The sequence below is a fragment of the Chanos chanos genome, chromosome 3, assembly GCF_902362185.1.
Source record: "Chanos chanos chromosome 3, fChaCha1.1, whole genome shotgun sequence".
Classification (NCBI taxonomy): domain Eukaryota; kingdom Metazoa; phylum Chordata; class Actinopteri; order Gonorynchiformes; family Chanidae; genus Chanos; species Chanos chanos.
Window position 1 is genome coordinate 56,353,326 of NC_044497.1, and position 25,000 is coordinate 56,378,325.

The window sequence follows — 25,000 nt, forward strand, 5'->3', positions numbered from 1 at the left end:
GAGAGGGAGATAGAGAGACAGAGAGAGAGAGAGAGAGGGAGAGACAGAGAGAGGGAGAGAGAGAGAGAGAGAGAGAGAGAGAGAGAGAGAGGGAGAGAGAGAGGGAGGGAGAGAGAGAGAGAGGGAGAGAGAGAGAGAGAGAGAGAGAGGGAGAGACAGAGAGAGAAGGAGAAAGAGAGAAAAAACGCACATTAACAAACAGTCAGCGGAAGAAGGCTTCTTCTGTCAGTTCAGAAACACATTGGGTCTCAGTCTTTTGGACTGAAGGGAGACACACTGAAACACCGCAAGCTGAGACACTAATCAGGACTGTCATCTCCACAGCAGACTGACAGACAGACCAACTGACAGACAGACAGACTGAGTGACAGAGAGTCACAGCAGGGTGTTGGTGAAGAACAGATTTTAAGGACAGGCTGAATTCAGTCGTCAGCCGGCACACCCCCTCTCTGTCTCTTTAATTCTCCTGTACATCTATGCTCTTTTAAACACTCTGTTTGTGCTGGGATGCACAGCTGGAGTCCACGGCTGGAACATACACAGCCGATCATGGCGAAATGGCCGGCTGCGTATGTCATCCTTCCTTTTTCCTTTTCACAACGGGGAAGAGTTGCACAGTGTTCTTATTCGTTTAGGAAACGCTATGAGCAATCATCCGTCTCTCCGGCAGTGCGATGACGGCAAGACAAGCCGTGGCGAAACTGGGCGCGGACTTGGCAAACTCACCCGTTCTTCTTTGGTAAATAGGCCTCCATATCAAAGAAGACGCTCTGTTTCTCCTTGATCTGGGCCTGAAGGTCATTTATCACCTCAGAATCCTTCTCGCCGCTGCTTTTCGCGCACCTGCCCGTGGCGAGAGAGAAACCATTAACAGAGCCATTTGCTTTACCTCAGCTGTGACCTTAAAACGTAAGCCTTTATGTTTCCTCCGATGAACACAAATTCAGCAAGGTTTCAACAAACATCAACTAGCCAGTGTTTTCAGTTCCTAATCTGGGGTCAGTTGTTCTAAAAGGTCAAAACAGTGTGGTGTCTTTCTGTGCAGTGAGGCCGTCAGAACCACTGGACATACATTTGAAGACTCTGTCTGAGGTCCTTAAGGCCTTTCCTCTGTTTGGAGATGGCACTACTGCATAATGCTTGTAGGTTGGTCAGCTCTTCAAGCTTCTGTCGGTAGACTTTGTGCGTTTCCTTCAGAAGAGACCAAAAAACCCCCCCCCCCAAAAAAAACAATAAATGAACGTATAAGAAGCATTCATTGACACGTCATATAAATTAGCGTAAACTATGACACAGTCGATGGCCGTTTTACTCTCCATACGCTGAATCCATTGACCGAAACCTTTGGTAATCTCGTTTAGTGAGACTTTCGAAATTTTCATTTCATTGTTGAGGTGGAATCTAATGCGTGACCGAATGACTTTTGGGCTCTAGGTCACACAAATACTAAGCCGGGTGGTCAATAAGGTCACTTTATTAAGGTGACACAAACGATCCGAATCAGAACTTGTGACGGTCCAAGCCTGGTACTGCTGACTCGCGTGCCAGCAACATACGTAAAATCACGCCGCGTTGAAAGACACACAAGAGGAGGCAACTACATGTGTGACAGTATACACGATTAAATCGCCTACAGTGTATTCATTAGATCAACATTCCGCTCACACTGTCAGCATATATCAGAAGTAGGAATAACAGCCGTATCTGAAATGACGCAGGCTGGTTAGCCAAGTTAGCTCACTTCCAAACGGCTAGCTAACCTGCTGACGTTCACGGCTCCGTTACGGCAGATTCTGACACATCGCGACTACTGGGGCTATTACGCTCGGATGGGAACTTCAAATCTGTAACTTGCTAGTATGGACAAATCCAAAATTTGCCGTATACATCGACATGACCAAATGAGGGTATAAGACACTAAGGAAAGCGTGTAGCTAATTCCTAAGAGTAGAGTAGGGAGTTAGAAATTAAGTACAATAACAATGAATCAATCAACAATAAAAAATCTAATTATATTTTGGCTAACGAATTAGCAGGCAAGCCAGCTAGCCGGGTCGTTTTTACAAAAAAATAAATGATTTCATTCTTCTACGGATAATCTTGTTCGGTTAAATAACAACGAATCAACGTATTTTCAGACCTGAAGTTGTTGATATTCTTGTTCAATTTCCTCCCATTCACTTTGACACCTTTCCAGTGACATTGTATCTGTCCCTCTTCCCACTTTCTCTCCACGCTCTTCTCACCCTGCCAGATCACTTTCCGCCGCTAGTGGGCCACAGCTGTCCGCTTTCGACATCTCACGCTTCTTCTCCTTATGCGCGAAGCACTACCAATATTGTACCGCCACCAACAGGGCCGGAGGAACAAAAAAAAAAATCCGTTCTAGTTTTTGTTGCTAAGTTACAAGTGACGCTGTTTTGACTGCCTTGTTCACCCATGTCATAGGCAAATTAGCTCTCACTGTAATTAATGTTTCAAGCTACTTAACAAGCCAGCCTGTGAACCAGTTTTCTGTCCCTTCTGTCTCCCGCAGTTCTTCACAGGTAAGTAAACTGAATTTGAAGGGGTTCTTCGTTTTGCTTTCGAATGTAACATTGTTGTTACATAATCATTGCTTTTAAATGTTACCTTATACAAAATACAGGCCCTGCAAATACCGGAGTAATTACATAGTGTGTCTGCTAAACCCCAAGATAATTTGTAACGTAATCTTCCAGGCTGAAGCAATGCCTCACTTGAAGAAACCGCGAACAACCGAGCCCCTGGTGAAATTATGGGACAGAAAAGCTCAAAAATGCGGACTGCGGCACACTGTCTATTTTGCCAACGGGGACAAATACACCGGGGAATGGCTGGACAATAAGAGGCATGGTAATACAAAACTCTCCAGCTCTAACGTGACATTTACTTCTAAACTCAAGTCTAAACGTCTAGTTAATATGACAGAAAGTTTCGAGGGCTTTACTAACATCTTTAACCGGCACATGATCTCTGGCAACTGACACGTCAATCATCGTCAACGCTCTCTTAGGTCGAGATAGCCAAACGTTCATTTGCCGGCGCCAACAATTTTTTTTCTGGGTTATCGATTGTACTTTCTTTACTCTTAGGGAAAGGAACACAAGTATGGAAGAAAGCCGGAGCCATTTATGATGGTGGCTGGAAAAACGGAATGCGTGATGGCTTCGGGACACTAAGCAAGCTTCAGGCTTCAACCAACCAGTATACGCGAGTATACTTAGGTAGTTGGAAAAATGACAAGAAAGACGTAAGTCAACGCGTCTGCCACTTTTTCGTTCTTCTCATAAATATAATAGACGGCCTAGACGGGGGCGTGCATAATCTAGATCTCTAAATGCGAATAACCGCTCCACCCCAGGGCTTTGGAACGTACTTCTACAGTGAGTCGGCCTTCTACGAAGGAGAATGGCTCGAGGACAAACGGAGCGGCTGGGGCAGAATGTACTTCGAGAATGGAGATATTTATGAGGGAGAGTGGTTAAAGGACAAACACCATGGCCGGGGGATGCTCCGTCTCGGTATGGGCATATCGGTGTTAATAAAGTTAACGATCACTTTTCATTTCGGAGTGACCGTAGTTGTTGTGCTAATAATGGAACGCTCTTGGTGCAGCTTCATTCATATCGATCTCTCCTTGATGTAAAGCCAATGAGAACAGGTACGAGGGATCCTGGAAGGATGGAAAGAAGAACGGACACGGAAAGTTTTTCTACCTGGATAAGGGTCAGCTCTATGAAGGTTTATGGGTTGACGGCGTCGCCAAATGTGGAACAGTATCTGACTTCGGGAGAGAAGAGGCTCCAACGCCGACGACGTATCCGATTCCACAGGTGAGGAAACGCGTTATTCATCCAAAACGGTTGAATACAAAAGACTTATATGTCTAAAATACTCCTAGTTGTTAGAAGATTGTTCTCAGCAGTGCTAACCTTTCCTCTTTTCCAGGTCCACCTGCTTGATATGAGGTCAGTATTGACAGAAGCCGAGTCTCAAGCGCTGAGTAACTAGATCCAGAGAAAACAAAGCGTTGAGATGGATTCGCTTAAAGGACGTTTGTACTGTACGTGTGCGGACATTCACGTGTTGTTTTGATCTGTAAAAATCAATGAAGAAAGTCTGTGCGAACTATTATGTTTCATAAAAGCTGAAGACTCACCACAAAACGCTCACATTCACATCATGTATCACAAAAAAAGCGATGACTTTACTGATGCTAAAATGGTGAAATTTGCTGCTGTTGGTATATTGAAGGTACTCTACCAATAAGATGCACTTTTACAACAAGAGGGGCAGATCTGACGCGGACTGTGCTTCAAACAAGAGTATAATTTATTGAATAAAATGCAATTAAGCTTGATGACATTAAACATTCTTTTTTTTTTTACAAAGGTATCTTTTAAAAAGGTAAAATATCCAACATATGCTTAGTTTCAGTTCGTAAAACCTTATTCACGCATAGAAAGCTCCTTCGAGCGAACAGCATCGTTTCAGCGCAGTGGTGAATTACCCACGTATGTAAACAGTTTTGAAAGTATTTTATGTACAACTCTTATTTGGCAACATAAAGCAGATGAGTTAAGCAACATGTTCAGTTTACACTCTCATCGAAATGCTAAGACACTCTTCTTCTCTCCTAAAGTGCTTATAGTACCAAATTAAGGATATTACAGATGTGCTCAAAAACTATGAGTCTTGTAAAAAAAAAAAAAAGAAAAAAAGGTTTGGCACCGATTTTAACCAGACTCTGTCATACAGTCTAAAAAAAAAACAAAACCAAACTTGGTTGGTAATTATTTGGTCGTTTGAGAGACGGCACAGGAAGAGCCCCCCCCCCCCCCCCCAATTCTCTCTGGCCCTCCCATTATGGACCAGTAAGGAAAGAAAGTCACTGTCCATTCCTCACAGACTCAAAGACATTTCACAGGATGGCTCTACTCTAGCCCAGGCTAACGGAGAGAACCCAGCTTTGTGTAACTGATCTCCTGATTAACACGCTGTCAGCTTATCACACCACAGAGGCAAGAGGTCTAGTTGTGCTGAACCAGGAGCTGTGATATGGGGGGGGGGGGGGGGGGGGGTGGGTCACACAAACAAAGCTGTACAAAACCTACACAATCAGTGCTAATCTATACAGCAAATATTTACTCAACATACAGGTTCAGACAAAATAAATATATTTAAAAAAAATTAACACCAGATGCTTTTGTCGACTGATAGCTACAACACAGGACATTCAAGTGTCTCGGTCTTCTTTTTGGCTGCTTCACAACTGAGCAATTAACCAGATAAAGCACAATGTTGACACCAAGTGCAAATTTCTGAGCACAAATGTAATTCTACCAAAGAGAAGACATTTCCTCTAAAGATATACAAAAATCCCCAACCTCATTTATAACAGCATTAGGTTGGCTTCAGTCACAAAGAGTGTGTGTGTGGGTTTTTTTTGTTTGTTTTCATGTCCTAGCTGGAAATGCTGCTGGTATTTTGAAGGTACCAGGGACGAGTCCAGTGTTCACTGAATATTTCTGACATCACACACTCACATTAAGTGGAATAGATGAGAACACTATCATTTCATCCAAAATATATTAAAAAAAATAAATAAAATCGCACAGGCCTGGCAATGCATGCATAACAACCCATGCAGTCGTGACCATTTCTGTAATCTTATAAACTTTTTCATAGATTTACTCTAGAAAACAACAACAACAACAACAAATTGCAGCAGAAAGTTGTTGGGAGACCCTGATCCTTAAAAAAAAAAAATCTTGTACCAATTAATTATCTCGGTGCACATGCAAAATAACGAAATACAACAGTACAAACTCAGATCAGTCTCAGCACCAACTGGGTATACACACACACACACCCACACAACCTGCCACCCTCCAACTCCACCCAAACCCACATCACAGCTCAAGGATAATGTGAGGCTGGGGGTTGCACACTGGTGGCCTCCCCTCTGTGGTCCAGCTCGTTCTGCAGCCTGGTCAGGTCCTCCAGCTCCTCCAGCTCCTGGAACTGCCTGTCCGTCTTATGGCTCACCAGGGAACGGTAGAAGTGCACGGCGAAAACGATGAAAACCAGGCCGAACGGCACCATGATGGCGGTGGAGGTGATGGCGGCGGCCGTGCCCGCGGAGATGGTGCTGTTTTCGTTGGTGCCCGCGTGTCTGACGGGCAGGAACTTCACCCAGCACAGCAGGACCACCTCGGCCAGGAACAGCAGGGTCCCGATGACCGTGGAGAAAGCCCAAGCCAGCTCGATGTGCCGGTGCATGCGTTCGTGCGGGGACTCCTTCACGGAGTTGAGGTTGTGCACGTTGCTGATGGCCTCGATGTTGGGGAGGATACAGGTGCTGACCATCAGGGCGAACAGGTGCACGGCCACCAGAACCGTGGTGCAAGCGCTGAAAGCGATCAGCAGCCCCGGGGGGCAGTGGTTTGTGTCCAGCTGCGCCTCCACCATTGCTACCTGAGGTCAAGGTTGGACAAGGACTGTTTAAACATTTAAACATGTTTTTTAATCAGCCAACAGAGCCTAGCGCCAGCAACAATACATGACGCGTATGTACTAGGGGTTGCACGAGTGCGTAACTTTACAACTCGGTACTCTTTTCCTGAAAAACTCGAGCTCTCAGTGAAGGTGTGGGGGGGGCGTCTTCCTGCATCATGTTAAAAGGCTATGAAACTATGATTATGAAGATAACACTTGGTCTTACTTTACGCAGTGGTGAAGTATGGATGAGACCGACGATATTTTAACGTTACTGATACAAACATTCTACAGTAGCCCACGACAGAAAGTTCAGTCAACAAAGTGGGCTTTGCACACTAACCCGGGTAAATTTGAAAACGCATAATTATTTCTCCGTTAAGTGTTCTTATTGCGTTTAGATATAGCGGACGTGTTTTGCCTGGTCATCATTAGTAAGCCTAAGCGACTTAAAAATGAAATTAGTCACATTTGCTTGCATCTTATTTTAACAACTTTAATTTGTTTAGCCGCGTTAGTGTAGTCGCCTAGTCTATTATATGACAGATTCGATGTTAGAGCCATCCTTGAGAAATCCGTCTACAACTCACAAATGTTGCATGTTTATTTTATCACAACGACAGTTGGGAAAGAAAATTTGCACAGTGAAATATAATTATAAGTGTACACAGGGTACAAAAACAAAGCAGGGCCAGAGATTTGACTATTAGTGCTTACGATGCCAGAAAAAAAAACTAATTTGTTTATTTTTCATACACCAACAAATACGAAAAGGTTTGATATGGGTTTTTCCACATATGTTAATTACGCGACAGGTAACAAAATGTGAAACATACCCTATATGGGGGCGAATTATAACAAAATGCGCAGTGGAAACATCGACATCTGCAGCATAATTCACCAACATCGGACAGACCGCAAGATGCGCGGGTGAAACACTATATTTGGGTGCAACCACCAAACAACATCCTCTTTGATCTTAAACTCGTGATTCAGACCGGTTTATATGCCGCTATACGAATACCGTTATGACACTGAACGCACAGTTCGAGAGGAATGGAGGCTAAAGTAAAGTTCAGTGTTCTGAGAATTGAAATCAGCGAGTTATGCACGTGTAACACTTCAAGTGCACGAGACACTGCGTTTGCAGCTGCATTTTTAAACGACTGTCGCAGGGTTCTGTTGGAAGCAGATTCGAAATCAACCAAACGGCGTTTTAGGAAAGGACCGATTCTGATAGAGCGGAAAGTCAAAGAAACCGCTTAATCTCGCGGCAAATGCCTTGCAACGCTCAAACAGACGCAGACTCTTTGCATATATAAATAATCAAGATTGGCTGACAGACGACGTTCCGCCGGATGATAGTGCTGGTAGATTTATCTGTTGATGTGGGTTTAGCAAGTGGTAAACATTTGGATCATATGTCAGAAAGTTGTACAGACACCTACAAATAATAGCCAAATTAATAACCATACAATAATAACAATAATAATAGCCACTCTTTAAAATACAGTAGCTAAACGTATTCCTACGTGACAAAGTACTAGCCTTGCGAGTAATTTGGAAAACACTAACCCACATGTTGTCTTGCTAGTTAGCTAGCGCGAGGAAGTCAACATTCTTACCATTGCAAAGCCTGACAGGAGAGCTGACGTTCGGCTCGAAGCTTTAAGTTTAGCTCTACTTAAATACAGCTTCCTCCAAGACAGTGCCTGCAGCGAATGCTCGCTCCGACTCATTTCTTCTAAAAAGGCAGATTCGACTTTTCTTCAGTTCTTCAATCTCGGCATGTAATACTATAATATTCGGGGACGTATTTGCAGTTCAAAGTGCTACTCAAAGTCATGAGATTCGGTGGAGATAAGCGATTCAAAGTCATGAATGAAATCTTCCTCAGTGAGTCTGAATATTTCCGTCAGCGCCTCACTAGCCTGCGACTTCTCACTAAATCCAAACAGCTGGTTGAACCGTAGATTACCCACAAGACATTGCGGCAGCGCAAGACAAACTCACTCTTTAATGAACCGTGACTTGAAGCAGCCTACAAAAAACAGCAGTCCATTAGTAATGCTCCCGAACAGTTGGTAGTGTTTTATTCATGATTGGAGCTGTCTTTTTAGACTGCAATGCCTCCACACTAGCGTGGGCTTATTCTGTCATTAGATCAGGTGTTGGGGTTGGTTGACCGTTGTCTGTTGATGGTTAACCCATTTTAGTAACTAACATTACTTGCTTCTGACCAGCTGGTCACGGTGTTTGGAGGAATGCACAAAATGCATCGCTTATCACGAACAAAAAATAGCAAAACGCATGTCACAGTGTATGGGCTGCAATGTAAGCACCGACTCAATAAACTGAAATCGGAGATTTTATGTTGTGCACGTTTTAATTAAAAAACAATTTCAGACCACTCCATCTTCCGAGGCACAGATAGGATACACATTCGCTGCCGAGCTTTCTCCTCACCATAGGCAGGGAACAGCGGCAGCGCGTGCGTGCAAGACCTTGCAGACTCGTGACACGCTGGGCGAGGAATAAGCAGGGGGATTGCATTACGTTAAATTTCATAAGATGATCATGAAATAATTATTTTAGCACCACACCCAAACGCCTTTTTTTTCTGACACTGGGGTGCGTGAATAATGAGGAAATATTGGATGGTTCTTCTTAATAAACATGACGCATGACGTTTTCCCTCAATGTTTTGATTCTCTCGCACGTGACGTCATGTAGCATTACACAAAAATGGTTCCTACTTAGTTTTGATCCAGAATGCAAAGTGTTTACAACTTTAATTGTAACATTTCTGACAAAATGAAGGGCTAAACGGCTAACCTGGCGCGTGCTGTGGACATGGAGGCGTGTGCTGAATCTGGACGGAGACTGGTGTGTAGATTTACTCTATCCTTTTATAGGAGCTTTTCTACGGGACTCTAAGTAAGATAAATCTAGTGTTAGTGGCCTGAATTTACCACCACAACCGCTGTAAATATCAAACACTCGGCGGGACAGAGGCTCAGGTCACACATCCGAAATGCTGTTTAGACTTTTTCCACTCGATGTAAACAAGCAGACACATGTGCATCATTACAAAGAGCCCTAGGACGCTGCTGCAGTGTTGTTACAGTATTTAGTGCGCCTTACGCTACGGATTCTCCATTTGTAGATCATGTGTCGCTCTGTAATACCACACAGTTGAACTAATGGGCATATGAATTGAATAATCATGCGGGTAATTTGTTCATCGAACCGAATGCTGAAGATGGTGATGAAGATGACAGTAACGACGATGATGAAGATACGGCCTACAAATAACACATGAAATTTTAAAAAATGCTGTAAATTTCACGTGCGGAAGCAAGCTGCTATAACGGATTGCGCTAAGTCCGTGCAGGGTGTTCTGTGCCCTTGTGATGCACTTTGCGAAAAAAGTACTTGCAGGGAGAAATGTAAACATGCTTTTAACAACAGCTGTCTGAACAAGTTGATCGCGTGCTGATTATAATTAATATGTGCTCTTCCTCATTCCAATAGCGACCAATCTGCAGGATAATTTATGACGAAAACGAGGATTTGTCCGATGTTGAAGAAATCGCAAATATCCGAGGTTTCGACCTGGAGGAGAAACTTGTTTCTAACTTCTACGGCAGCAACTTCGTTCAGCATATGGATGGCAAAGGTAGCCCCCCTTCCCCCCCCCTCCCCCAAAATCATTTGAGGACGCAAGAGCCCCTGAATTCTGCAGCCGTCTCGGCACCCCACCGTTATCACAGCTGAACCGACGTGCATGCACAAAGCAGTGCTGTCGGGTGCACGCAAAACGGATCTGTCATTTCCATAATTCAAATGATTACTTCCTCGTTCCCAGCGAACAAAAAAGCCCTTGTGTCTCAGATTTAAGACGAAAAGCACCAACAGGTCTCCTAACGAAACGCACATGTAAAGAATCGTTTCTGTCTATCAAGTTTCGCTCTTCCAAGCATGTGATGACAATAGACTTACGTTTGTGCTATTGCTTTTCCCATTGTGCCACCAGATTTTACATATGAGTATGTGCAAAGACACGCGCTCAGAACTCCCCTCATTTTTAAAGCCAAAGACGGACTGGGAATTCGGTAAGAATGAATAACTGCCGTGCCTTAAAATTTCAACAAATTAAATGAATGCAAATGATTAATCGTATTTGTTTGTTTGTTTGTTGCTATTTTATTTATTTATTTATTTATTTATTTATTTATTTTTAAATACAGAATGCCAGATCCTGAATTCACAGTCAGTGAGATCAAGGGTTTGGTTGGTAAGTATAGCGTTTTTAAAATTTAGTTGTGTGTGTGTGTGTGTGTGTGTACGGGGAGGGGGGTGTCTTGTATTTCCAGAGAGAGGCAGTTAACTCAGAGCAAACTCCAGTGGTAACCTCGTTTAAATCAGTTGGCAGTCTCTGGGACAGGACAGGGAGCGAATGAAGCTAAAGTTGAAACTCATGTACCTTGCTAATTCTGGATCTGATGTGAAATCCAGGTGTAGAAATTGCTCCTTAACCAGGCTGGGGCCTTGTTATGACCGAATGGAAAACAGACAGCAGTCATTTTGCCTCCTGTTCTGTGGTAGTGGGCACATCTGTAATGTACAGATGACTGACCTGTAGGTAGATTTAGAAAGAGTGTCCATTTAACACAACTTTCATCCTTGTCTCGTTATACTTTATACCAGGACACTGAACTAAAATAATAATAATAATAATAATAATAATAATAATAATAATAATAATAAAATCATACTGATATTTCATGTAATACTGCTTCATTGTTTGTCTTTGCCGGCCTAATTTTTCTTCAGTTACACAATAGTTATGAACAATGCAGCGTATATGTTTTGGAAACTGGAAAGATATGAGGAGAGAACGTGTGCCTTGGCGGGACCCAAGCTTGGTGTACTTCCTACTGTGGTGCTGTAAGGCGATGCAGTTTGTACACACCGGAGGGATATCTGTTTCTCATCAGTGATAATGTCACTGTTTTTGTTGATTTGGCTGACTCACTTCAGGGATTACTGTAACCTGCAGGAAAGTATCAGGAGAGTAATTATCAGTGTAATCGTCAGAAAAGTAATTATCAGTGAAATTATTATCAGTATAAGTATCAGGAAGGCAATTATCGGCGTAATTATCAGTGTAATTATCAGGAAAGTAATTAACAATGTAATTATCTGCTGTTCTCGTAGATGTTTTGATGGGTAATTTGTACTTTCTGTGCTTTTTAAAACTGTGTAAGCGGTATGTTGATCATATATTTTAAAGAAACAAAACAAAAACCACAAAAACTCAGCATGTCTTTAGTTCTTGGATGTCTCTTGGTTTTTATGTACTCTCGTCCTGGTACCTAATCTGACCAGTGAGTCATGTAGCCTCAGACTACACAGCCTGTTGAAAATATGCTTCTTAACCAAAACCATATGAGGGGTTTGCTCTCTGGAAACTGGATTTGTAGATATACATGTACTAGGTCATCTTGTGACTTCTGCAGTTTGTTTTTTTCTGCCCTCTGGTGGTGAGAATGAGCGACTGCAGGCGCTTTAGAACACGCTGAGGGACAAACGATTGATTTATTAATTTATTCCCTTTTGTGAAGAGTTAGGTATCTTCATTGCAGGAGCAGGTTCTAACAGCGTGAGTTACTTTAAATCGAAGCGTTTAGTGATTATTGGTATTTTGGTCAATAGATAAAATACATAAATAGTGAGCACACGCGATCAGTTTTGACATGTGAGATTTATTAAATATTAAGTCTCCTGCATGTCTGTGTATGTATGCGAATGTGTGTGTGTGTTTGTGTGTGTGTGTGTGTGTGTGCAGGCAGCAGACGGGCAGTGGACGTTATGGACGTCAGCACTCAGAAAGGCACAGAGATGAGCATGGCCCAGTTTGTCCGATACTACGAGACTCCAGAGGAGGAGAGAGACAAACTCTTCAACGTGATCAGCCTGGAGTTTAGCCACACCAAGCTGGAGAACCTCATCAAGAGACCCACCGTGGTGAGGGGTCACACAGCGCTGATTCCACTCGCATTAACACAGGCATCTAGCACCTTCCAACATGGAGCTTTTGTCAGGCAGTAAGGTTTATATGGTTCAGTCCTGCGGAACGATGCAGCGACTGTTGTCAGACAGAACTGGAGGTTTAGAGGCGATTACATAAGGCTGAGTTAGAGCACACACAGATCTGGGTCAAACATGCATCTGAAGCATCTGAATGAGTGGGCCGCGTCCCGTTTCCCATCACCACCCCTCCTGGTCGTTCCCTTAACGAACAGCATTAAAAAGGACATGACGTTTCGCTAAAGCCTTTTGTAAGGTGTTCATTTTAACGTTGTTTTGTCTTCGCTTCATCACGCTCAGGCTCGTTACGAGTTTTAGTAATTTCAGTAGGAAAGGAGATGGCGAAGGAGTCATGTCAGAGAACTGGAACAGGGCCCCGTCATTCAGATACACGACATGCTCAGATTTCACTCAGGTTTGGGCGGGAGGTCTGTCTGTTTTAGCCACTAACCCTGGCACTCTGAGGGGACGGTCACACTTTGGCTGAGGATGTAATTGGGGCGGCGGTCACAACGTATAGTCTCAGTGGAAGGAGTTTGTTTGTTTATTTTTGTTTGTTTGTTTGTTTGTTTGTTTGCAGGTGGACCTCGTGGACTGGGTGGACAACATGTGGCCTCCTCATCTGAAGGAGAAACAAACGGAGGCGACCAACGTCATCTCTGAGATGAAATACCCCAAAGTCCAGAAGTAAGTTTGTTTTCGACTCCTCCTTTTTTTAAAACGGATTTCGAGTTGAGGGGATTTTCGCTGGGTTGTGACACCATTGATTCTCTTTTAGCGCCGACGTGCTCACGGCACTCGCCGGTTCTGACCACTTTCACCTCAGTGCCAAACGTTTCAGTTTTTATTCTGTACGCTTTGTCTGAAGATCAGTTAACCATCGGAACAAGTGGATATTGAGCTGATTGGCTAAGGTCCTTTTCAGCTCTGTGTCGCGGAGCTGTGTTCTGCACTGGGCTGGTTATGTTGGACATGTTTTGTGCGGTTGTGGTGTTGTCTGTGTGTGGTACTGTTACAGTCATGTGGACTGAACAGATGACAGACAAGCTCTTCTTTCAGTTTTCCTCTGACTCGCATGCAACAGAATTTCTGCGTGGGCTTTGGAGGGAAGGTATTCGGACCAGATGACCGATGCCTGAAACTTCCCGTTATCCTCTTGACATCTCCATGTTTTGGTCCGTTTTGGAGAGTGGAAAAAACTGAAACGAAAGGGCCATACGCGTGTTGTTTAAAGTCCTGTATCGCTGAAGAGAGTGCCTTTAATGGCTTTGGTGGGGCAGCCATGGCCTAATGGTTAGAGAAGCAGGCTTGTAACCAGAAGGTCGCCGGGTCAATCCCCTGGACCGGCAGGAAAAATGTGGGCGGGAGGAGCGAGTGAACAGCACTTTCCCCTCCCTCAGCATCCGAAGTGCCCCCGGGCAAGGCACTTAACCCCCAACTGCCCTGCGGGCACAAGTGTGCTGCCTACTGCTCCTGCGCCTGGTGTGTGTGTGTGTGTGTGTTAACCACTGGGTGTATAGGATGGGTTAAATGCAGAGGTCAAATTCACTGCTCACAGTATGTGTGTGCGATCACAGAGATTCTGTTCTATTCTAGTACTGGCTTTCCTGTCAGTAACTGTTCTTGGGAAGAGAACTCTGAGAACTCTGGTCTTGTTCCGTTTGGTTCCAGTCTTGGGAAGAGAACACTTGAGAACTCTCGGGGAACTCAGTCGAGAATATCTGCCTGAGGAAGGTCTAGTTCCGTTTGGTTCCAATCTTGGGAAGAGAACTCTCGAGAACTCTGTCGAGAATATCTGCCTGAGGGAGGCCTAGTGTATTTGGACTCTGCATGTTTTTACACAATGTAATTCTGTTCCAGAATTTAAGAAATGCATGATTTGCAGGCGTACTTTCACACGGTCTGTTTTAGTTTTATGTGCTCGCGGTCATTTAAACTGGTTTGGATGCGAACTTGAGTGATCTTGTGGTTGGTCACTGCGTTGGGTTATGGATTATATATCTCTGAAGACTCACATGCTTGTGCAGTGTGACAGCAGTGGAGAACTGGACTGTAGCCCCCTGTCTAAATCAAAGATCGATGCCTCTCTGCCTCCAACCAAAGTGTCTTTGTCCCCGTGGCGCTATGCGCCGAACGCAGCTCCCGCCTGCCTTCAGCGCCGGCTCCAGCAGGTTGCTAGGTAGCCGGGCTCTTCTGTGTGGGGGGGGGGCCTTCTCCACAGGCTGCTGCATTTGCCCATGATTTGTACTCAGCCAATCAGACACCAGCATCAGTGCATTTCCTTCACTCCACAACCAACTGTTCTCCTTCTTCTCTCTCTCTCTCTCTCTCTCTCTCTGTTAAACACACACACATACTGTTCCTTCTGCTTTGCTGCCCTCCCTCCCTCCCTCACTGACTCCTCTCCCTCGTTACTCCTGGAGCTAGCTGTAAACAGAGAGAGGAGACACAGTGAACTGTCCGGTTCTCTCTTCCCCTGTGGTGAGTGGTGATGAGGCTGCTCTGCTTGGATATGTCTGGCATTCATCTTCGCAGTAGAAAATGCTGAATGTAAGTTTCACAGTTGTATGTGTGCAGAACTCTGCTCTTTAAATAACTTACTCCACCTGTGTGGGTGTGTGTGTGTATGTGTGTGTCTGTGTGTGTGAGAGAGAGAGATATGAATTTTTTATTGTGTGTATGCATGCTTGCTTGTTTTTATGTGCGTGTGTTATGTCAGATGAGAACAGGGACAGACAGAGAGAGAGAAAGACTGCCATTGCTCAGGTAGAACAGGTAGAACAGACCGGCCTTCTGCTCCACACCGCTCTGTCTCTCTCACCTCATACCCCCCCCCCCCACACACACACACACACACAGGACTAGCTACACTGTCTTCAGAATTTACATATGTGTGTATATCAGGGTGATGTATCAGGGTGTCATAGGTGAGAATTGTGTGTGTGTGTGTGTGGTAGCAGCAACTGATAAACAAACAGTATGTTTTCATTCATCTGGCAGAGTGAGTCTGGTTATCTGTGAGTCTGGTTATGTGTGCAGAGTGAGTCTGGTTATCTGTGAGTCTGGTTATCTGTGCAAAAGATATGACAATGATTAGAAGAAGTTTCTAAAGATATGGCATTTGTGCTGTGCATGGCTCCTTTGGTTAATGTGCGCGCGTGCGTTTGTTTGTGTGTGTGTGTGTGTGTGTCCTCTGAGTCAAGGTCAGAGTTCGGTTGGCCTGTTGTGCGTTTCTCGGCCGTCCACAGGCGACTCTGTGGGAAGCAGGTGACGAAGGCGCCACAGGGAGCGAGAGAGTCTGGCCTCTAACCAGACACAGAACACAGTCTGTCTCTCCTGCATCCATCTGCGGAGCATTCTGCTCCACATACGACACTCAGAGTGGCATCTTCTAGTGTGTTCTACGAAGCGAATGTAGTTTGGGTTTTTATGGTTACTCTGTGAACACTGTACACATCAGCCTTGCAGTGTCTCAGGACTAATTGAAAGTATTTGATTGTCTGACTGAGCTGCTCTGGAGAATTGTGTTTGTCTGTGTGTGTTTGTGTGCCAAGTTTATTAGGACCATTGTGTGTTTTTTTTTTCTGCTGGTGCCAGTGTGTAGCTCTTACTCTCTTTTTCATGTACCCTCTGCTCAGCTGGTTCAGAGCTCTGTATTTCAGTGCTGCTTCAGAGTTCTGGCTCTGTGTTTCAGTGCTGGTTCAGAGTTCTGATTCTGTGTTTCAGTGCTGGTTCAGAGATGTATGTTTCAGTGTTGGTTCAGAGTTCTGGTTCTGTGTTTCAGTGCTGGTTCAGAGTTCTGTGTTTCAGTGCTGGTTCAGAGTTCTGGTTCCGTGTTTCAGTGCTGCTGCTCCTGCAGAGTGAGATGACTAATAAGACCAGACGAGAGTCGACATTCACCAGGTTCTCAGCGTATTGCATCTGTCTCTTGTGAACGACACTGTGAAGAGCATCTGGGCTGATATTCTAAACGGCACTCTCTGCTCAGTGCTATCCCATCTTTAAGCTGCCGGTTTAAAAAGGGTTTTTTTTTTCTTTGTGAATATTGTGTTCTGATCTTTAATGAGTCTCTCACGAGAAAAAGAGCGATATTAATAGATCAGCTAGTCCACCCCCCCCCCCTCCCTGCAACACATACACACACACACACACACAGAAAAGAAAAAAACTCTGGAATGTGTGGTCTGGTCCTATTCTATAAATAAACGTGGTTCTCAAGCCCCCCTCTAGCAGAAGGGCAGAGAGGGCAAGGATGTACACAGGGCAGTGAAGTTTCATCATTACGCCCCTTCTTCTCAAACGAAAAGGAGAGAGAGTCGAGATTCGGTCAAACGTCAGCTTCCGGTCCAGGAAAGGTACCTGACGCTTTTCCCATTGTTCTGTGCGTCAGGGAAATGAACATGCGGGAGCTGTGTGAACGCTGGACACAGGCGTTGTTCCGAATTTGACGAATGTTCTCTCTCTCTCTCTCTCTCTCTCTCTCTCTCTCGGCCGAGCACTGCAGACAACACACGCAGTGACTGAAAAAGTGTCTCCATGCACCATGACTGGAGCACTTCTGTCTCAAATCAGCCCGGGCAACATGGTTTTCTGCACCACCTGTCCTGGTGTCATTTTGTTGGTGTGTGTGTGTGTGTGTGTGTGTGTGTGTGAATTATAACTCTGATATTACTACCCTGATTGGTTCCTTTGTTGTTTAACGCAGTGTCTCTCAGCTCCTGAGCCGGCGGTCCTCTGAACTGGACATTTTTGTTATAATCAATATGAATAATAAATTGGACCAATGTTTTATAGGTCTGTGCAAATGAGAACTTGGCGAAGACAGGCTACTATAACAGATGCAGCCCCAGTTAGGCCAGACAAATGTTGAATTTTGACCACTGACACGTGGTGGACGTGAACCAGGGTCGTCCTAACGTGTGGCTTCCTGAGCTTTGCCGACACTGCGGGTTTCTCGCATCGCTCACAAAGTGTTACGCACAAGGTTCTGAGTGGTTTTCTCCTGCTGTTCACATCCAGCCCCACTGCCGTGTCAGATGTGGTCAGTGTATGTTTTCAGTGTGGGTCTGAGAGCAGGTAGAGCAGGTCTGAGATCAGTGAACAGGTTCTGAATTCATTCGTCGGGCCTCTGGTGAACACACAGAACTCTCACGGCTGCGTTTTGATTTGTTTTTTTTTCCTCTCTCTCTCTTCCCTGACAGGTACTGTTTGATGAGTGTGAAAGGCTGCTACACCGACTTCCACATCGATTTCGGAGGCACGTCCGTCTGGTATCACGTGTTCAAAGGAGGGAAGGTACGTTTATCGGCCTCTCTCTTTCAGTTCACAGGTCAGTAAAACAGAACTCAGTTTGGAATGTAACGCCCAACATTATCTGTGGGTTTGGTGGGTGTTTTGTTTCACTCTGATGATTGCATGATGATGTCTGGTAGACACTGAGGAAGAAGCCAAATGTGACTCATCTGCCGAATGCAGAAAGTGAGGCGTCTAGTGAGAGAGAGTAGAGACTGAATCAGCAGCAGATCCTCCGTCTGTCTCCCTTCACTAAATATGAGCTATCAGGGGACTCCAGGCCTGAACCTCCTCTCTGTTCATGTCGCTATAGTACAGCAGGGACTGCACCATCAGCACAAATAATAGGACTACTGCCTGCCTGTGTGTGTGCCTGTGTGTGTGTGTGTCTGTGTGCGAGTGTGAGTGTGTGTGTGTATGTGAGAGTGTGTGTGTGTGTGTGCGTGTGTGTGTTTGTGTGTGTGTGTTTGTGTGCGCGCGCACTTGTGTGTGTGTATGTGTATGTGTGTGTGTGTGTGTGTGAGAGAGAGTGTGTGTGTATGAGTCAGTGTGGGGGTGTGTGTATGTGTTAGAGTATGTGTGTGTGTGTGTGTGTGTGTATGTGTTAGAGTGTGTGTGTGTGTGTGTGTGTGAGAGAGAGTGTGTGCGTGTTTGTGACTGTCTGTGTGTGAGGTTATCGAGTGATGTCCGTTTCAAAAAGTCAAAAAAGCGCTAGAGAGGGGCACTGGCGAGAAAAGGTGTTTGACACAAAACCGAAACACAGGCAGTCGTCTGATTCACTGACTGGCTCTCACCCGTCCAGTGAACTCTCATTAATGCCGTCTTAGCCCTTGTTAATCCTGTGACCATTTGAATAGTGATACATCCATTAATAAGTTATTACCATCTGAAGCCTATGCCGCTGTTTTGAATGGGCAGAGGTTACATAGTGTAAACTGAAACCCAGCCATCAGTCATGTTTTCCCATATAAAAAAATATAAAAAATGTTGTACCTGAAAGGAGTGGAACTAGGAATGTATCCAGTTGGGGTGATGGGGGCAATTTGACCTCCCTCTCCCATCAAGAGTCTGTTCCAAAGTCCCAGTAATGGACACCTTTTACTGGTGTACATGGTCCCAGTGACAGGGACCTTGCACTGGTGTGCATAGTACTGCCTGTCACTGCAGAGGTGCACCATGGTTCTAATCCCAGCTGTGTCAGGTTTGCCAGCTGAGGCCAGACATGCATCAGAGGGCGACTGGGTCGCTTTGGCGTCTCTGTCTGGCAGTGGCCAGTGAAGGTCAGGCACATGTGTGGGACTGAATGAAGAAAAGTTCTCTGTGACGTGATGGTATGAAGCAGGATGTAGTGTGGCATAAACTGTGATTGGCTTCACATACAGTAGAGAAAGTGTGTGTGTCTGTGTGTGTGTGTGTGTACCAGCCTCACTGTCCATGACCGAGGTGCGAGAGGAGGACTGTCTGTTTTTTTTTTTGAGAGAGAGTTTTAGAGTCTACAGCTGACGTGTGTGTGTGTGTGTGTGTCTTCCTCACTCAGATCTTCTGGTTGATCCCGCCCACTTCCCTGAACCTATCCCTGTATGAGGACTGGGTGTTGTCAGGGAAACAGAGCGACATCTTCCTCGGCGACCGCGCTGACGGCTGCCAGAGGGTGGAGCTGAAACAGGGATACACCTTTTTCATCCCCTCAGGTGGGCGGAGCTTCATGTACCACGCCTCCCATTTATTCCATCACCTCACACTCAACCCGATTCGTTAGTCGTGAAAAGCAGAAGGGTGCAGTGGGCATGTGGTCCTGCGTGCTGTGTCGAAGAGAAAGTCGTATATTTACCTGTGTGGTCTCCGCAGGCTGGATCCACGCTGTGTACACACCTGAGGACACTGTGGTGTTTGGTGGAAACATTCTGCACAGTTTCAACATTCCCATGCAGCTCACAGTCCATGAGATTGAGAACAGGACCAAGGTAGGAATCTGCCAGTCTGCTCACCTGTCAGTCATTCACTGCCTGAAGACCCCTGATAGACCAAAACACAAATGCCCATCTTTTTGGTCAGTCAGTTAAGCAATACCCCTGGTTATGGCCCTTTCTCTCACTCACTAAGACTCCTACACCCAATGGTTTACTACCTAATGTATACATAAGGCAAATTAGCCTATATTAAATTAACACAGCGAGTGTTGTATGGATGCTTAGTGTTAGATCACACAGTCTTAGTGTTAGATTATCACACTCATTATTGTGGGGGAAGTTCGACTAAACAACAGTGGCTCTTCCTGTTCTGTCATATGCTGGTGCGAATCTGGTCGCGTTAGTGGGTTTCACGCTAGCCAGTGTGGGCGAAAGTGTGAATACATAGTTGGCAAATTAATGTTTTTGTAGGATGTTAGTCATAGCCGTTTGAATCATCAGTGATTGAAAGCTGAAGTGCCATGGTCTCACGCTATCAGTGACATTTTAAAATGAATCTTTTTCTGTCGCAGCCGAGAAAGGTCAGGACAGTGTAACTTTGGAAAACAAATCACTGTTGTTAATATGAATAGGAAACGCATTAAAAACAGCACCAAAAATATCCCCTTCTCTCTCCCCAACGTGCTAATTCTGCTCGTCACCCTGAACAGCCTAAGAAAACGGCCGGACAAATAGGTGAGAAAGCAAATTGTAGAGGCACTAACGTGACTGCATTGATTCCAACAAATTTCTCAGTTGACTGGAACTTTTTTTCTTTCAATGATGATAAATGGTACGACATCTAAGAACAAACTCTAGCGTGATCTCAGATCTTTACCTCAGCGCAGGCTAGCTGAGACAGGACGCTACACTCGAGTGTTTTTCTGTTTACCCGGCAACGAGGTGAGGAGGTTAAAGAACAGCGTGTTTGCAGAACTTGCACAAGCCGTGAAAACCTCTCTCTTTTCTCTATTTTTCTCTCCCTTGTACATTTGAGATTAGCCGTAGGGCTTATAGGAGAAGTAACAGTACACTGTTTGTTTATCACACGTTTAAAATGGCCATGGTCGGTCTCTCTCTCTCCTCTTAGCTTCTCAAAAAGAGGCTTTGATTCTCAGTACTGGGCTCCGCGGTTGCTTTTCTATTTTTACATTATCCAAGCTGGAGGGGTAGAAAAGAAGACGATTCATTACATTGTGCGTGTTGTTCGAGGGCGAACTGTTACAGAGAGACAAATATAGCCTTGTCTATCGGAAAGTGTGAGGGAATGAGTGCATTTATTTCTGTTCTTTTCCGAGCTTTTCCTCTGGGGAGAGACCAAAACGGAAAGACCTACGTCTAAAAAAAGTTTACCGTCATGTTACTTTCTCAGAACGGAAAATCAAGATTCTGCTGCTTTGTATTTGTTATGATGTAGGTCACGCAACGTTGTTACGTTTCAGGTTCACTCCAAATTCCGCTACCCGTTTTTCTATGAGATGTGTTGGTATGTCCTGGAAAGGTACGTGAACTGCTTGACCAAACGTTCTCATCTGAGCCAGGAGTTCCGGCGGGAGTCTGTGTTAACTGGTGAGTGAAGCTTGATGATGGGAATCGTTGAACCTACTCCACTGGAGCGTTCACGAATCTCAGTTTCATTTCCTCGGTTGCAGAGGTCACCAGGGACACACCCTGATTCCTACTGTAATTACTATTATCAGAGAGAGGCAGTCCAGTCATTGGTTTATCGTACCCACCCCATACCACTACTGACCCAGCGCGCCCCCCCCCCCCCCCATTGTGTTTGTAGTGTCATAAAATGAAACTCCTCTGGTTTGAGATGAAAATAACTTATGATTGTTGCATAACATAACAGCCTGTTCATTCAAACGGATTCTCTCGTAGCATAACTTCTGTGGCTCCAGCCTCGTCTAGAACACTTTATACAGTCTGTATCTGGCATTTAAGACTTGTTTTCTGTGTGGTTTAGGAGAGGTTTTGAACCTGCTTTTAAGCATAAAATTGAAAATGTCTGCGTCTAATATGTCTTCTTCTTCTTCTTCTTCTTCTTCCTCCATCTCCTCCTCTTCTTCAGCGACAGACACGAAGCTCAGTGTTGAGAGCCCTGCCTCAGATTCACGTCTGGACATGGACGAAGACTCGTGTGACACGCAGGTCCGAGAGCAGCGGGGCGAACGGGCCGAGAAGTCCGCCCGACCTTCCGCCGACGCTCCCTGCTCTCCCGACAACAGGAAGTCCAAGCCCGGTGGCCCCGGAACTTTCCGCCCCCTCAAACAGGCCCAGACCAGCAGCTCTGATGATGGGTCCAAGTCCCTCCCCACCACCCAACCTCCAGAGTTCCCCAAGACCCCCTCAGGCTCCCCCGGCCCAGATCTCCCGAGCAAGTGGACCCATCTGACGGAGTTTGAGCTCACGGGCCTGAAGGCGCTGGTGGAGAGGCTGGAGTCACTGCCGGAGAGTAAGAGATGTGTTCCAGAGGGTATCAAAGACCCCCACGGCCTGCTGGAGGACATGAAGGTGAGGGGGGTGAGGTGTAATATTTGGTGGAGTGGTGTGTCATTAACAGTGTGGAGGTTATTAATCTGTGGTGTGATTGTCATGTGCCATTAGTTTGGGTAGGACACAGTTGTAACTGATTCATTCATAAGAAGGGCCTTATGTGTGAGTGAGTATGTCTCTCTCTCTCTCTCTCTCTCTCTCTCTCTCTCTCTCTCTCACTCTCTCTTTCTACCTGTCTCTCTCTCTCTCTCTCTCTCTCACTCTCTCTTTCTACCTGTGTCTCTCTCTCTTTCTCTCTCTCTCTCTCTCTCTCACTCTCTCTTTCTACCTTTCTCTCTCTCTCTCTATCGCTCTCTCTCTCTCTTTCGCTCTCTCTCTTTCTCTTTCTCTCTGTCTGTCGACCTCTACTGCTCTCTCTCTCTCTCTCTCTGTCTGTCGCTCTCTATTGCTCTCTCTCTCTCTTTCACTCTCTCTCTTTCTCTTTCTCTCTGTATGTCGATCTCTACCGCTCTGTCTCTCTCTCTCTCTCTCTCTCTCTGTGTGTGCTGTCGCTGTCTTTTCGGAGTGGTTTGCGACAGAGACCTTGGTTTTTACACATTGAGTTTTTTTCACAGTGCACATTTGACATACTCTTCAAGACATGTACACTTTCTCATTACTTACAACATCACTGGACTCATTTCAAAAAACAGTAAATTACCAGTATTACCATTATTGTATGGAACAGAAATAGTCATTCTGGCTGCGTTTATAACACAGAGTCGCTCTTCCTGCCTGGCCTTGGCAGGGGTATAAAAGTTAAACACAGATATTAATTAGTTATTAGACTATAGTAATATTATAGTTATTATACATTCTTATTCCATGGGGCAGTGTCTGTGAATTCCGACCCACTTGACTGCCTGTTGGGTCTAATTTCATGCACCTATTGAATGAGATGTAATGATACTGGACCAGAACCAGACTCTTTCGGGTCTCTGAGAATGGAGCTGAAACCCGCCGGAGCAGAGAGAGTGCAGTATGTCTTTTTAGTCAGGGAAACAAGGCTGTGAGAAATGTTGGCTCTTGAGTTATTTCGGATGTGAGAGCGTGCGGGTTAAAAACCTTGGTCTCTTTTCTCTCTGTGTCTGGACAGGTTGTTCTGAAAGAACACGCTGATGACGACCCAAAACTGGCCATCAGTGGCGTGCCCGTCGTGTGCTGGCCAAAAAAGTTAGTCAAGGTGAGAGAGCATTTCTCCAGAGAAAAACATTAATGATGATGAAATCAGTCTATCATTGTTTTAATTCATTATTATGCTGCATTATTGTATTCATTATAATATACAAAATAATGAAGGTAAGACTGAAACTCTGGACGAGTTATAATGTGAAGTGTTTGAGTGTCAGTAGATGTTCTACTATACAAACTGTTAAGTGATTGGACCCTACACTGTCCTCTGAGCAGACCTAATTCAAATTTGCGCGTTGAAATTAGCATCTGTCCCGTAGATCCTGAGGGGTGTGTGTGTGAGAGAGAGAGATGTGTGTGTGTGAACAGTGAGGTCGTGGTGTGCCTGTGTCGGCCAGCGTTCATTAGATGCTGATGTTCTTTATGGAATCTTATTTCCTTTCCAGCACAGGTGTGTTTCCATGCTGTCAGGCCATGTAATCGTGCCCTGTTTAATCTGCTCTGCTCTGTGTTTTATAAGGCACCAAAGAGTGTGTGTGTGTGTGGGGTCTGGCTGTGTTTTTTAAGACATCTAAGATTGGGGGGGGGGGGAGGTGTTTGGAAACTCTCTGCTTCTTAGCTGCCTGCTGAAAGGAAGTCATGTTTGTTAGGGAAATGAGAATGTGTGAAGAGATCTGGATTGTGTGTGTGTGTGTGTGTGTGAGAACAGAGTTGGATTGTGTGTGTGTGCGTGTGTATGTGTGTGAGAGAGCAGGTAGAGCTGGATTGTGTGTGTGAGACAAGAGAGCTGGACTGTGTGTGTGTGTGTGTGTGTGTGTGTGTGTGTGTGTGAGTGTGTGAGAGAGAGAGAAGAGACATGGACTGTGTGTTTGTCTGTGTGTCTATGTGTGAGTGAGTGAGAGATGGACTGTGTGTGTGTGTGCGTGTGTGTGCGTGTCTGTGTGTGAGAGAGAAGAGAGATGAACTGTGTGTACAGAAATGCTTTGTCATTTCCTGAGGTGTCTTTTTTGAGCAGAATAAACTGCTGGCGCAGGGACATAGTGAAGTAACAGTCAACTGACTCCGCCTCTTTCACAAGTGTCACAGAAAATCACTTCATCCATCAAACCGCCAATGCTGAGCCTGTTGTTTTTTAATTATTATTACAGACAACAGTGATGCCATCCTATGTATGTACTCTGCATGTCTCTAACTGGTCAATTAAAAACCCTAGCTGCTGAATTCCTGTCTCTGTTGTGTGTGTGTGTGTGTGTGTGTGTGTGTATGTGTGTTTGCCTTTTGTCATCTACATCTGTCTTGATCCCGCCTCTTCATTACCGAGTTTATAAATATTATCATCTACTTTGCATTTCCTCTATTTATTGGTTGATGGAGGAATGCCAGAATAAATATTCATGAGCTGGCTTTTCATGTTTTCTCGTGATTGGCTGCATTGCTTCCAACTGTCAGGCTCTTGCCTGCGTGGGTAATAGCTGAGG

At 45.0% G+C, this 25,000-nt stretch overlaps 4 protein-coding genes across 4 annotated transcripts in view; 2 read left to right on the forward strand and 2 right to left on the reverse strand.

Annotated features, from left to right (window-relative positions):
* Positions 1-2,225, reverse strand: part of tmem120b (transmembrane protein 120B) — a 10,189-nt gene extending 7,964 nt beyond the window's left edge. The window contains exons 1-3 of the mRNA XM_030768197.1: positions 2,141-2,225; positions 1,073-1,191; positions 727-843 (exon numbers count right to left, since the gene is read on the reverse strand). Coding sequence (XP_030624057.1) covers positions 727-843; positions 1,073-1,191; positions 2,141-2,203 — 299 coding nt within the window. The 5' untranslated portion in view covers positions 2,204-2,225. The remainder of the gene's footprint in view (positions 1-726; positions 844-1,072; positions 1,192-2,140) is intronic.
* Positions 2,226-2,729: 504 nt separating this feature from the next.
* morn3 (MORN repeat containing 3) lies at positions 2,730-4,032 on the forward strand. Its single transcript, XM_030768107.1, has 5 exons — positions 2,730-2,874; positions 3,114-3,271; positions 3,383-3,542; positions 3,670-3,854; positions 3,970-4,032. Exons 1-5 carry the CDS (start codon positions 2,730-2,732, stop codon positions 4,030-4,032), a joined length of 711 nt encoding a protein of 236 aa, XP_030623967.1.
* Positions 4,033-5,940: 1,908 nt separating this feature from the next.
* orai1b (ORAI calcium release-activated calcium modulator 1b) lies at positions 5,941-8,267 on the reverse strand. The gene is made up of 2 exons (XM_030769847.1): positions 8,145-8,267; positions 5,941-6,498 (listed from the first exon to the last, which is right to left on the reverse strand). Exons 1-2 carry the CDS (start codon positions 8,256-8,258, stop codon positions 5,941-5,943), a joined length of 672 nt encoding a protein of 223 aa, XP_030625707.1. The 5' UTR covers positions 8,259-8,267.
* A 1,105-nt stretch (positions 8,268-9,372) lies between these two features.
* The window catches only part of kdm2bb (lysine (K)-specific demethylase 2Bb), a 34,670-nt gene continuing 19,042 nt past the window's right edge, over positions 9,373-25,000 (forward strand). The window contains 12 exon segments of the mRNA XM_030768565.1: positions 9,373-9,405; positions 10,054-10,198; positions 10,556-10,634; positions 10,770-10,816; positions 12,371-12,549; positions 13,193-13,299; positions 17,814-17,907; positions 19,442-19,595; positions 19,753-19,868; positions 21,296-21,422; positions 21,928-22,370; positions 23,488-23,574. Of these exon segments, the coding sequence (XP_030624425.1) occupies positions 9,373-9,405; positions 10,054-10,198; positions 10,556-10,634; positions 10,770-10,816; positions 12,371-12,549; positions 13,193-13,299; positions 17,814-17,907; positions 19,442-19,595; positions 19,753-19,868; positions 21,296-21,422; positions 21,928-22,370; positions 23,488-23,574 (1,611 nt within the window).

Bases quoted from the DNA above. Each gene is read 5' to 3' on its own strand.
- morn3 (XM_030768107.1), top strand. From the start codon at position 2,730: ATGCCTCACTTGAAGAAACCGCGAACAACCGAGCCCCTGGTGAAATTA. The intron at 3,543-3,669 runs GTATGGGCATAT...CTTGATGTAAAG, and splicing joins CCGGGGGATGCTCCGTCTCG to CCAATGAGAACAGGTACGAG. The intron at 3,855-3,969 runs GTGAGGAAACGC...CCTCTTTTCCAG, and splicing joins CGACGTATCCGATTCCACAG to GTCCACCTGCTTGATATGAG.
- orai1b (XM_030769847.1), bottom strand. From the start codon at position 8,258: ATGAGTCGGAGCGAGCATTCGCTGCAGGCACTGTCTTGGAGGAAGCTG. The intron at 6,499-8,144 runs GTAAGAATGTTG...CCTTGACCTCAG, and splicing joins TCCTGTCAGGCTTTGCAATG to GTAGCAATGGTGGAGGCGCA.